At 40.7% G+C, this 13,944-nt stretch overlaps 2 protein-coding genes across 2 annotated transcripts; both read left to right on the plus strand.

The window, feature by feature from the left end:
* Positions 1-2,015: 2,015 nt before the first annotated feature.
* LOC135619582 (trimethyltridecatetraene synthase-like) lies at positions 2,016-3,815 on the plus strand. The gene is made up of 2 exons (XM_065121726.1): positions 2,016-2,989; positions 3,070-3,815. The coding sequence occupies exons 1-2, from the start codon at positions 2,069-2,071 to the stop codon at positions 3,697-3,699; spliced, it is 1,551 nt and encodes a 516-aa protein (XP_064977798.1). The 5' UTR covers positions 2,016-2,068; the 3' UTR covers positions 3,700-3,815.
* A 2,271-nt stretch (positions 3,816-6,086) lies between these two features.
* LOC135619583 (trimethyltridecatetraene synthase-like) lies at positions 6,087-7,956 on the plus strand. Its single transcript, XM_065121727.1, has 2 exons — positions 6,087-7,055; positions 7,144-7,956. Exons 1-2 carry the CDS (start codon positions 6,135-6,137, stop codon positions 7,771-7,773), a joined length of 1,551 nt encoding a protein of 516 aa, XP_064977799.1. The 5' UTR covers positions 6,087-6,134; the 3' UTR covers positions 7,774-7,956.
* Positions 7,957-13,944: the final 5,988 nt, after the last annotated feature.

A 13,944-nucleotide genomic window follows, 5' to 3' on the forward strand; every position in this document is an offset into this window, starting at 1 on the left:
ATTTCTTTCTAAAAATTTTGACATGAAGGATATGGGTGAAGCATCTTATGTCATTGGCATTAAGATCTATAGAGATAGACCTCGAGGCATTTTAGGTCTATCACAAGAAACCTATATTGATAAACTTTTAGAAAGATTTCGGATGAAGGATTGTTCACCAAGTGTTGCTCCCATTGTGAAAGGTGATAGGTTCAATTTGAACCAATGCCCAAAGAACAATTTTGAAAGGGAATCAATGAAAAACATCCCATATGCTTCTGTCGTAGGAAGCCTTATGTATGCTCAGGTCTGTACTAGACCTGATATTGCATTTATTGTGGGGATGCTAGGTCGATATCAGAGTAATCCAGGTATGGACCACTGGAGAGCTGCAAAGAAAGTGATGAGGTATCTACAAGGAACCAAAGATTACATGCTTATGTATAGACATACAGACAATCTGGATGTGATTAGTTACTCAGATTCAGACTTCGCCGGTTGTGTTGATTCTCGTAAATCAACATCAGGATATATTTTTATGATGGCCGGTGGAGCTATTTCTTGGAGAAGCGCTAAGCAGACCTTGACTGCTACTTCTACCATGGAAGCTGAGTTTGTCTCCTGCTTTGAGGCTACTTCACATGGTGTATGACTTAAGAGTTTCATTTCTGGGCTTAGAATCATGGATTCTATTTCTAGGCCATTAAGAATTTTCTGTGACAATTCAGCTGCTGTCTTTATGGCTAAAAACAATAAAAATGGAAGTCGAAGTAAACACATCGACATTAAGTATCTAGCCATAAGAGAACGTGTAAAGGAAAAGAAAGTGATCATTGAACGTATTAGCACTGAATTGATGATTGCTGATCCTTTGACTAAAGGCATGCCACATCTGAAATTCAAGGATCATGTAGAGAAAATGGGACTTGGTTCCACTTTGTAATGATATTGAAACTCTTATATATATTGTGAAATTTTCTCATTCATGCGCATATTATTTTGAGAAAATATATTGTTGCTGGACAAAGAATAAACATAAGGTTTATTCATTAAGTAATATTACCATATTAAGATTAAGAAACTAAATACATCGTGATACATGGATGATAATACTCGATTTTAGAGGACTTATCGCTATGATTCGTGTATTTATTTCTTAAGAAAGTTGTTCAAGAAAAATTAATTCAAATTATTAAGATAGACGTATGGACCAAGTGGGAGAATGTAACCGTTATTATTAAATATCTAATTTAATAATAATATAACTGTTATCACTAAGATTCATAATTGATTATCATGAATTTCTTCATTAATTATGGTTTAAATGATTTCAGTTTTTTATTCTTTAAACATGAAACCGTTATTATTAAATTAAATATTTAATATTATTAAAGTTCTTCATTATGGTCCAAACGTTACAAATCTGAATTAATTCTTGAACGTTATGATTTGGTGATGATAAATGTTCTTGATGGGAGAACATCTATATATACATGAGGATTTTGGTCCCTTGGCTCAATCATCTCTTTGAAGCGAAAGGCTTTCCTACACCATCTAAAGTGAGAGTTCTGAGCCGAGAAGAACCAAAGTTCAAGAAGAAACCTCTGCAGAAATTCTTGACGACAATGGCCGGAGGTACGCTATTTCGTTTCCGCATTAGTTTATTGTGTTTCTATTACAATGATTTAGAAACACAAGTTGGCTTCATCAAAATTTCTTACAATACATACTTATATACAAGGATTATCAATGTCATCACCATATATATCGACACACAGCTAAGGACTTCTCGTCCTTGAGAAGAGGACCGGACAAAACATGTCTGCATCATGATTACTGTGAAAAAAGGGATCTGGATGACACATCCAACATTGCTGAACTTTGATATATATATATATATATATATATATATATATATATATATATATATATATATATATATATATATATATATATATATATATATATATATATATATATATATATATATAATGTCTAAATTATTGCTTGGCCATCTATAAATAAACCTCTAAATGAGCTCCATCACAACAACAAGTAATTAACTCCTCTTCCTCCCTCCTTGTCACCAATGGAGATACCATCGTCGGCCATATACTTGGCCCTTGTCCTAGTTTTCACACTCCTCACAGGCCTCTACCGCGGCGGCCGCCGCCACAAACTCAACCTCCCACCTGGGCCGAGGCCGTGGCCTGTCATTGGCAACCTCAACCTCATTGGTCCTCTGCCTTACCGCTCCCTCGCCGCCCTCTCCCAAAAGCACGGCCCACTGATGCACCTCCGCTTCGGCTCCTTCCCGGTCGTCGTCGGCTCCTCCGTTGACATGGCCAAGTTCTTCCTCAAGACCCATGACCTCTCCTTCGTCTCTCGCCCTAAGACCGTCGCCGGCAAGTACACCGCCTACAACTACTCCAACATCAACTGGTCGCCTTACGGCCCCTACTGGCGACAGGCACGCAGGATCTTCATAATGGAGCTCTTCACCCCCAAGAGGCTGGACTCCTACCAATACATTCGGGTGGAGGAGGTGCGCGGCCTCCTCCGGGACCTCTTCAGGTCCACAGAGACGCCTATCGTCCTCAAGGACCGCATTTTCACTGTCAACCTCAACATCATTAGCCGCATCGTGTTGGGAAGGAAGTACACGCAGGAGCAGTCGGTGTCGTCGGGGGCGCCCGCGGCGATCGTCCCGCAGGAGGAGTTCAAGGAGATGATGGAGGAGCTGATGCTGCTCAACGGCGTCACCAACGTGGGCGACTTGATACCCTGGCTGAACTTCCTGGACCTGCAGGGCTATGTGAAGAGGATGAAGATGGTGGGCAAGAGGTTCGACAGGTTCCTGGAGCACGTGCTCGACGAGCACAACGAGCGGCGTCGGCGAGAAGGGAAGGCGTTCGTTCCCAGGGACCTGGTGGACGTGCTCTTGGAGTTGGCCGATGATCACGGTCTGGAAGTCAAGCTCGAGAGGCATTGCCTCGAGGCCTTCATTCTGGTCTGCATGCATCCGTTGTCTCCGTTGTGGTTGTCTTTAAGCAGATCGATTTATGTAATATATTGTTCTACTTGGAACAGGACATGTTCGCCGGCAGCACCGACACCGTCACCGTGACCATTGAATGGGCCGTCTCTGAGATCCTCAAACGACCCGAGACCTTCGACAAGGCAACCGAGGAGCTGGACCGGGTGATCGGCCGCGGCCGGTGGGTGGAGGAGGAGGACGTGCACCGCCTGCCGTACATCGAGGCCATCGTCAAGGAGACCATGAGGATTCACCCGGTGGCGCCCCTGCTCGTGCCTCGGCTCTCCCGCGAGCACACCACCGTCGACGGCTACGACATCCCCGCCGGGACGGGGGTGCTGGTGAACGTGTGGGCCATCGGGCGCGACCCGGCCGTGTGGGACGCTCCGGAGGAGTTCCGGCCGGAGCGGTTCGTGGGCAGCCCGATCGACGTGAAGGGACACCACTTCGAGCTGCTGCCGTTCGGGGCGGGTCGGCGGATGTGCCCCGGGAACAGCCTTGGCATGAAGATGGTGCATCTGAGCCTGGCCAATCTGCTGCACGGGTTCAAATGGAGGCTACCGCCGGGGATGACGGCGGAGGAGCTGAATATGGATGAGATCTTTGGGCTGACGACGCCGCGGAAGGTGCGGCTCCAGGCCGTGGTCGAGCCAAAGCTTCCGGCTCATCTCTACGGCGCCTGATGATGCTGTGTTACGGGGGGTGAACAAGTCACAAATTCCAGCTTTTGCATGATAGTAGTATGTGTTGTTAATTAGTAGGTTGAAGGGAAGTTTGCTGTGGTCCAATAAACTCTACTCTGGAGTTATATATATATATATATATATATATATATATATATATATATATATATATATGTATGTAATAATTTTAGATAAGTAAAGTACTGTTGTAAAATTTCTAATGCATTTTCCATATGAGCAAATATGTTAAGTAATCAATTTATCATCAAAAATATTTTTTCAACCTAAATGGTTGGTTAGGCCATTTAATTAAGATGAAACTTGAGTTTATTCAGTTCAATTATAACAATCATTAATTATTATTTTTATCTAAGTATGTTTGATTCAAAATTAATTCTAAATATTATTATTAATTAAATCTATTACGAATTATATGAATTTAATCTAAACTTAAAATTGTAAGCTTGTTTAAAAATTAAGAGGTGAAGGGGATCCATGAGAAAGAAAACTGTCGGCCTCGGTGTACTCGAGTAAAAGGACATTCTATCAATGTTAAGTGCAGTCAACACAGACAGTGAGAGTTTGGGTTTAACGAAGGTATTGGCTAAACGTGTTACAAGATACGTACCGTCTACTCTAACCCATACATACATACATACATACATACCCTATTGTTACATCAGGTAAAGCTCGAACCACCAAATCCCAAATTCTGAAGACAAAACTTCTAAAGTCTTAACCAAAATATTAGCAGAAAACACACGACCACCATTTTTATTATCCTCAGGAGTTCAAACTATAAATGAGTTCTGAAAGAGTATTCCAAAACTGAGTTGTGCTGCTACACGAGAGATGTGTTAGTTAGCATAGACATGAGAAAGAAGCCACGGCATCTCATTTTCATTGTTGGGTGACTTCAAAGAATCCCTGTCAAAGTTTTGTATTCTTTACCAAACCGTAGGTGGTCTGTCTTTGTCCAAACTCAAGAAATTATAGAGAAAACTATGAAATGTATAAGATGTAATTGTCTGGTTCATTTTGATGGCGAGCTCTTGATAACTTAGAGATTTCCTCAACTACCTTGAGGAAATCTTATCTGCTTATCATGCCCTCGCAAGATTGAGCTTCCATTAAGGATGCCGATCTTGGACCGATAAAATGAAAAAAGTTTGCGGGCGAGAGACTTTGTGAGTGAGTATGCTAGTTGATCAGCTGTATGCAGTGAGAAACACGGAGTTGATGTCTAACAATTTGATCTCGCACGAAGTGGAAGTCGATGGCAATGTGTTTCATGCGGGAATGAAACACTGGATTAGCACACAAGTAGGTAGCTCCAATATTATTACAATATATTGTAGGAATAACTGTGGATTAGACGTTGAGTTTCTTGAGTAGATTTGTGACCCAATTGAGTTCAACAAAAGTTAGAACTCTAACTCTAAAAAATATTATAAATATATAAAAAAATATTATAATTAAGTCGATCCGTTGCAAAAGAAGCAACAAGTTACTTTGTATGTCCAATTAAAAGATATTTTAACAACTACTAAAAAAAATTAAAGTAATGATGAAACAAAAATATAAATTCAAAAAAGAAGAAGATATTTTTCTTTAGAATTGAGATTTGCTTACGTCATTTTTAAGCATCCGTACATTAATTAGCTCACACATTGAGTCGGTGATAGCTGATAGATGTACGAAAGGACCACATGAACCAAAGAGATGTCAACTCAATTCTATCCTGTCAACATGTCGCTCATACATCACACAATGAAAAGGATAATATCTTATGCTCTGATAACGTTTTAAACTATAGTAAATTGTTGCATGGTGAAGGAGTTGATATCATTGTAATAGCAAGACCAAAAATAAGCTTCATTAACGTGTTCTAATCAGATCCTACTATCTCTAGTTTTGACATAAGCTATGTTCATAGACTATATTATTATTTTTAATATCAAAATTACATATGATAATTCTTCAAATAACAATCAATTATATCTTGCCGAGTAAGATTAGCCGATCTTCTTATCATGCTCCTGAGGAGTAGTTTGATGAATAACAAGTAAATTAGGGCTTGAAGATTGAACAAATCTCATGACAAATTCATCTGATGAATTTTACATATATTAATTTTTATTGTAGTTTTCATCGTTTCAGTGGAACTAAATTTAATATTCAGAACAGCACTAAAAGAAAAGAAAAGAAAAGAAAAGATGACAAGACATCAGAATTATCCTTGTAAATTAAATTTTATACATACTTATATATAAGGATTATCAATGTCATCACCATATATATCGACAAACAGCTAAGGACTGCTCGTCATCACCAATAATGTCTAAATTATTGCTTGGCCATCTATATATAAACCTCTAAATGAGCTCCATCACAACAACAAGTAATTAACTACTCTTCCTCCCTCCTCGTCACCAATGGAGATACCATCGTCGGCCATATACTTGGCCCTTGTCCTAGTTTTCACACTCCTCACAGGCCTCTACCGCGGCCGCCGCCGCCACAAACTCAACCTCCCACCTGGGCCGAGGCCGTGGCCTGTCATTGGCAACCTCAACCTCATTGGTCCTCTGCCTTACCGCTCCCTCGCCGCCCTCTCCCAAAAGCACGGCCCACTGATGCACCTCCGCTTCGGCTCCTTCCCGGTCGTCGTCGGCTCCTCCGTCGACATGGCCAAGTTCTTCCTCAAGACCCATGACCTCTCCTTCGTCTCTCGCCCTAAGACCGTCGCCGGCAAGTACACCTTCTACAACCACTCCAACATCAGCTGGTCGCCTTACGGCCCCTACTGGCGGCAGGCACGCAGGATCCTCATAATGGAGCTCCTCACCCCCAAGAGGCTGGACTCCTACCAATACATTCGGGTAGAGGAGGTGCGCGGCCTCCTCCGGGACCTCTTCAGGTCCACAGAGACGCCTGTCCTCCTCAACGACTACATTTTCACTGTCAACCTCAACATCATTAGCCGCATCGTGTTGGGAAGGAAGTACACGCAGGAGCAGTCGGTGTCGTCGGGGGCGCCCGCGGCGATCGTCCCGCAGGAGGAGTTCAAGGAGATGATCGAGGAGCTGATGCTGCTCAACGGCGTCATCAACGTGGGCGACTTGATACCCTGGCTGAACTTCCTGGACCTGCAGGGCTATGTGAAGAGGATGAAGATGGTGGGCAAGAGGTTCGACAGGTTCCTGGAGCACGTGCTCGACGAGCACAACGAGCGGCGTCGGCGAGAAGGGAAGGCGTTCGTCCCCAGGGACCTGGTGGACGTGCTCTTGGAGTTGGCCGATGATCACAGTCTGGAAGTCAAGCTCGAGCGGCATTGCCTCAAGGCCTTCATTCTGGTCTGCATATATCCGTTGTCTCCGTTGTGGTTGTCTTTACGCAGATCGATTTAGGTAATATATTGTTCCACTTGGACTGACGGAACAGGACATGTTCGCCGGCGGCACCGACACCTCCACCGTGACCATTGAATGGGCCGTCTCTGAGATCCTCAAACGACCCGAGACCTTCGACAAGGCAACCGAGGAGCTGGACCGGGTGATCGGCCGCGGCCGGTGGGTGGAGGAGGAGGACGTGCACCGCCTGCCGTACATCGAGGCCATCGTCAAGGAGACCATGAGGATTCACCCGGTGGGGCCCCTGCTCGTGCCTCGGCTCTCCCGCGAGCACACCACCGTCGACGGCTACGACATCCCCGCCGGGACGGGGGTGCTGGTGAACGTGTGGGCCATCGGGCGCGACCCGGCCGTGTGGGACGCTCCGGAGGAGTTCCGGCCGGAGCGGTTCGTGGGCAGCCCGATCGACGTGAAGGGACACCACTTCGAGCTGCTGCCGTTCGGGGCGGGTCGGCGGATGTGCCCCGGGAACAGCCTCGGCCTGAAGATGGTGCGTCTGAGCCTGGCCAATCTGCTGCACGGGTTCAAATGGAGGCTACCGCCGGGGATGACGGCGGAGGAGCTGAAAATGGATGAGATCTTTGGGCTGACGACGCCGCGGAAGGTGCGGCTCCAGGCCGTGGTCGAGCCAAAGCTTCCGGCTCATCTCTACGGCGCCTGATGATGCTGTGTTTCGGGGGGTGAACAAGTCACAAATTCCAGCTTTTGCATGATAGTAGTATGTGTTGTGTTAATTAGTACGTTGAAGGGAAGTTTGCTATGGTCCAATAAACTCTACTCTTGAGTTAAAAATATTTATATATGTATGTAATAATTTTAGATTAAGTAAAGTACTGTTGTAAAATTTCTAATGCATTTTCCATATGAGCAAATATGTTAAGTAATCAATTTATCATCAAAAATATTTTTTCAACCTAAATGGTTGGTTAGGTCATTTAATTAAGATGAAACTTGAGTTTATTCAGTTCAATTATAATAATCATTAATTAATTTTTTTTATCTAAATATGTTTGATTCAAAATTCATCCCAAAATTTTTTTATGATAATAAATTATTTATTATTATTATTATTATTATTAATTAATTAAATCTATTACGAATTATATGAATTTAATCTAAACTTAAAATTTTATGATAATAATTTATTACGAATTATGATCTTCTTATCTAATATCCTGATTCTTTCTGAAGAAAGGAGATGAAACATCATTAATAAGACTAGGATACGAGACAACAGAAGAAGTAGGAGAATTATAAGGATCTTCAGCAGAAGTAGTAGATTTTTACTGGGGTATTAGCAACTTTTCAAACAATTTGAGTTCATTTACTGGGGTAGAAATGAGTAAAGAAACCCTAAATTAACCCTTTTTCCCAAGGTATTAGCAACTTTTCAGTAAAAAAAAATCACTTTGCATTGATTTTTCCTGGGTTTATGCAAAAAAATCACTTAAAATAGTCCCAGAAACTCTCTTTTTACTCGTAGCAGGCTTAAAAATAATCTTTTTTTCTCTGTTTTGATAGCAAAATTGAAATTATTATTTTTCCCTACATAGTATTTCTATATTTATATTTTAGCTAACAGCAAGCAACTAATAATATTATTGCACTTTAAGAATTATTATCAGTCAAAGAGTAAGTTCGGTTTTAATTCAAAAGCAAGTCCAGTATTTGAAGTTCAAATACATTTCTATGAGTAAATAGCCATTAGCAAAGTAACACATAGATCAAAGATAATTCTTGGAGGAATTCATTTCTTTCCATAGTTAAACTTTTTGGTTAGCACTAATGTGAATGAAGTTGTTTTCTCTCATCAATTATCTAGAATTTCTTATCAAGAAGACCTGCCTGCCTTTTAGAATTTGAGTAAATTTTGATGCAATTTAGTAAAGTTATGATCAATTATGAGATTTCTTGAAAATAGTATAACTGGCTCAGATCAAAATTGGAGCAATTAATTTCTTAGAAGTCAATAAGAAATGAATTAATTACAAATAATTCAAAAGATAATATTAGCACTCCAATAACAATAAATCAAAAGATAATTAATTTTGATATTCGATAATTTTATTCTATCGACTACCTATTTAAGAATTGGATCGAGATCCGTAATTTCCTATCAAATTTGTCTCGAACTCAAATTAAGGTGTAGCCAAATAAGGTTCAATTTATCCAAGTAGGCATCACACTTGTCACAAGCAATGTACAATAATCCTGGCCGGGGGAAAGAGACACCAGCTGATTCCACCATGAGTGAAGTCCACCTCGGCAAAGCAACAAAAGTTCGATAAAAGAGCTTTTGCAATGGCTTCTCCTCAATCTGTATCCATCTTCCCCTCTCACCAGTCCATGTCCCAAATGCTCTCCAAGCCAGAACGGCACTACCGCACCTGCGTTTGCTTCCAAATGCTTTCTTCTCCACCTTAGAAAAAGAGGAGGTTGTCTCATCTGACTCGCTCTTTGTTTAATGATATCACCAAATGATTGTTCCTTGGGGTTACCAGTAATGGACTGCCATCAAAGGGGTTGCTCAAGTTGTAGATGCTGGTATTTATTTCTCTTTCTTTCTCTGATTAATAATATCAGATTTCGAAACTTCAGTTTTAGATACGTTTGACTGTCATTTTTAGATCTTTATTGGTTCATTTTTATGATCCATATTTGATCTTTTTTCTATCTTTTTTGTATTACTTTCTATTTGGCATTGAACGGACGAAGAGAAGATTTGAAGCCATGTTGATTTATCATAGATTAATTCAGAACAGGGAAACTGTTCCCTGAATGAAGATACGAGATTTGTGCACTGTGTTGGAGTTGATGGGCGCACACACACTGCCATTTGATACATCTGTCTTCTTGTCATAGCTGCATATGTCATTGCCTTACTGATTCAAAGTGAATGCAGACTCCAAATGTGATCAAACATCATAAGGATAGATGTTGTTTTGAAAGACAGAGAGCAGAAATCTGCTGCCTGCTAATCGAAGGGACTACTCGAAACTTTGTGTGCATAATTGGGAGACAGTGGAGAGTGTCTATTAGAACATCTTCATGACCATCGTCTTTACAATATTATGTTGACATCATCCACTTTGTAGTCTTCATTGTCACTGGATTGGCCCCCTGAATACCCCACCATTACTTGAAAGGAGGTGCCACAGAGCCATCCACTTGCAGGGGGATGCTGCTACACTGTACGTTGTGTTCTTCCACTCCCGAGTTCGCTTGATATCACCAAATGAGCAATGGTGAAACAAGAACATGTTTTTGGTAAAGAAAATCACGAAAAGACGCTGGAATAAAGATCGATCGACGAAAGGATGTGTTAGTTTGGCAAATCCTATAGTCCCACATCGGAAAAATCAAACTTATTGTCTCGTCTTGGAACTATAAATAAGGGCATGAGCTTTGAAGTCAGATGCACCACAAGAAAAACCTAAGTGTTTGCTTTGGTTTAAGTCCATACTCAGTTAAATAGTTTGGACTTATAGTTTGGTTTTTCTTGTTTAGTATTTTCGGGTGTTTTATGGCATAGGGCATTTGTAATTGTCCCTCTTTTGCAGTAGTAATTTAATCATCTTTCGTCCGTGGATATAGGTCAAAGTCAATTGACCGAACCATGTATATCTGGTATTCTGGTGTTCTTGTCTCGCTTTTATTCTTTGCATTTTATTGTCTTGTTGGGTTACCAAAATTACCTTGTGGTAAATTTCCTAGGGCTAGTTCTAACAAACTGGTATCAGAGCTTGGTTCTGGGATCTTTTGGCAACGATGATAATAACAAAGATTGTTGTCGAGAAATTCGACAAAAATGTTAACTTCAGCTTGTGGCAACTCAAGATGGAGGCCATTCTGGTTCAAGATGGAGTTGATTTGGTATTACAGGGAGCTGAGAGCATTCCAGATGATATGTCAAAAGAAGAGCTTGCGGGTATAGATAAGAAGGCCCGATCAATCATCATTCTAAATCTCTCTGACGAGGTTTTACGGGAGGTAGCTACGGAGACTACGGCTAAGAGCATGTGGGATAAGCTTAAAGCCTTGTACATGAAGAGGACAGTGGAGAATCGTCTCTACTTGAAGCAGAGTCTATATATGCTTCGGATGACTAAAGGTACATCTATACTCTCGCATCTTGATAAGTTTGATTCTTTGGTTATGGATTTGGAGAATATAGATGCAAAAATTGATGATGAGGATAAGGCTTTGTTACTCTTGTGTTCTCTTTCCTAATCTTTTAAGCATTTCCGTGATACTTTGATTTATGGAAAAGAAACAGTTTTGTATCAAGAAATTAAATCTGCACTGAAATCTAAGGAGCAGATAGACAGAAATATCACTGGGGAAAGTAGAGAGAATCAGGTTGAGGGTCTGGTTGTTAGGAGGAGAATGGATAAAAGAGAATTTGACAGTAGTAGATCTAAATCCAGACATAGAAATTTGGAATACAGATATTGTCATAAAATGGGGCACATTAAATCTAATTGCTTTAAATTGAAAAATAAATTAAAGGAAAAGGAAAATTTTGTTGAAAAAACCACTGAATCCGCTGAAGTTAGTGTAGCAACTGATGAGAATGTTGGAAATATTTTTTCTGCTATTGATGACAGGACGAGGTCTAAAAATGAATGGATTTTAGATTCAGGTTGTTCTTATCACATGTGTCCCAATAGGGATTTGTTTTCCACATATGAATCTTGTAATGGTGGAATTGTTTTGATGGGCAATAATGTCGCATGTGATGTTGTTGGTAGAGGCACAATTCGAATTAATATGTATGATGGTATTATGAGGACGCTCACTAATGTTAGACATGTTCATGATTTAAAAAAGAATCTCATCTCTTTAGGCACCCTAGATGCCATTGGGTGTAAATACACAGCTGAAGGTGGAGTTATGAAAATTTCTAGAAGTGCTCTTGTTGTTATGAAAGCTTGTAGGTCTGGTAGCTTGTATATTCTATAGGGAACTACTATCACAGGTTCAATTGTAGTCTCATCATCATCATTGTCTGATTCTGACATCACCAAATTATGACATGACATATACGTTTGGGTTATATGAGCGAAAAAGGTTTGAGCATATTGAGCAAAAGGGGTCTACTTTGCGGACAGAGTACTGGGCCACTTGATTTTTATGAACACTGCATTTTTGGAAAGCAGAAAAGAGTCAGCTTCACTTCTCCGGCAATTCACAAAATGAAAGGTACTCTTAACTATATTCATTTAGACCTTTGGGGTCCAGCTCATGTTCAATCTAAGGGTGGTGCCAGGTATATGTTGACTTTCATTGACGATTATTCCAGGAAAGTTTGGGTTTATTTTTTGAAGCATAAAAATGATGTCTTTCTAACCTTTAAACAATGGAAGGCTTTGATTGAGAAGCAAACAGGTAAACAGATTAAGCGGCTTCGAACAGATAATGGCATGAAATTTTGTGTAGGTGACTTTAAAGAATTCTGCAAAAATGAAGGAATCGTTCGGCATCGCACTGTTAGGATGACACCTTAGCAAAATGGTGTGGCTGAACGTATGAACATAACACTCTTGGAGAGAGCAAGGTGTATGATCTCAAATGCAGGGTTGACAAAGGACTTTTGGGCAGAGGCGATTAATATGGCCTGTTACGTTGTCAACCGCGCTCCTTCTGCAGCACTTAACTTTAAAACTCCACAGGAAGTTTGGTCAGGTACTCCTGCTGATTATTCTGATTTAAAAATTTTTGAGTGTCCAGCATACATGCATGTAAATGAAGGAAAATTAGAGCCTCGGGCTAAAAAGTGTATTTTCCTTGGGTATGCTTCTGGGGTGAAAGGATACAGATTATGGTGTTCTGATCTCAAATCCCCAAAATTTGTAATCAGTAGAGATGTTACTTTTGATAAATTATCTATGTTATCTTCTAAAGAGGATTCTACTAGTTGTACAAATGATAGTGCGTAGAAGCAGGTGGAGCTTGAGATTGGTAGTTCAGATTCCTTTAAGTCGAACTCTTCTACTCAAAGAATACTAGTAGATGGTCCCGAGTCTACTGATGCAGTTGCTCCAAAGGAAGAGCAATATTCCATAGCCAAGGATAGACCACGGAGAAATATTCGACCACCACAAAGGTATGCAAATTTGGTTGCATATGCTTTGTTTGTTGCAAAAGAAACAAGTGAAGTTGGTGAGCCTACTACCTACTCAGATGCAGTTTCTTATGATAATTTCGCTAAGTGGTTGATTGCGATGAATAAATAAATAGAATCTCTCCGTCAGAATAGAACTTGGGATCTTGTGAAGCCGCCTTCGGATAAGAAAATCGTTGGATGCAAATGTGATACTATTACTGAGGGAAAAGTCCTTGTTCAGAAAATTCATACGAAGGACAATCCAGCTGATATGTTTACGAAGCCTCTTCCGGTTTACAAGTTCAAGTAGTGTTTGGATTTGGTTGGTGTTCATAGTTGGTGATTGCCCGTTGGGGCTTTTATGAAGAAGGTGGAGCAAGTTTTGTTGGAACATGCCAAGGTGGAGATTTGTTAGTTTGGCAAGTCACATAGTCCCACATCGGGAAAATCAGACTTGTTGTTTCGTCTTGGAACTATAAATAAGAGCCTGAGCTTTGAAGTCAGATTCACCACAAGAAAAACCTAAGTGTTTGCTTTGGTTTAAATCCATACTCAGTTAAATAGTTTGGACTTATAGTTTGATTTTTTTTGTTTAGTATTTTCGGGTGTTTTATGGCCTAGGAACATCTTCTTAAGGCATTTGTAATTGTCCCTCTTTTGCAGTAGTAATTTGCTCCTCTTTCGTTCGTGGATGTAGGTCAAAGTCAATTGACCGAACCACGTATA

The sequence above is a fragment of the Musa acuminata genome, chromosome BXJ2-8, assembly GCF_036884655.1.
Source record: "Musa acuminata AAA Group cultivar baxijiao chromosome BXJ2-8, Cavendish_Baxijiao_AAA, whole genome shotgun sequence".
In the NCBI taxonomy this organism is placed as follows: domain Eukaryota; kingdom Viridiplantae; phylum Streptophyta; class Magnoliopsida; order Zingiberales; family Musaceae; genus Musa; species Musa acuminata.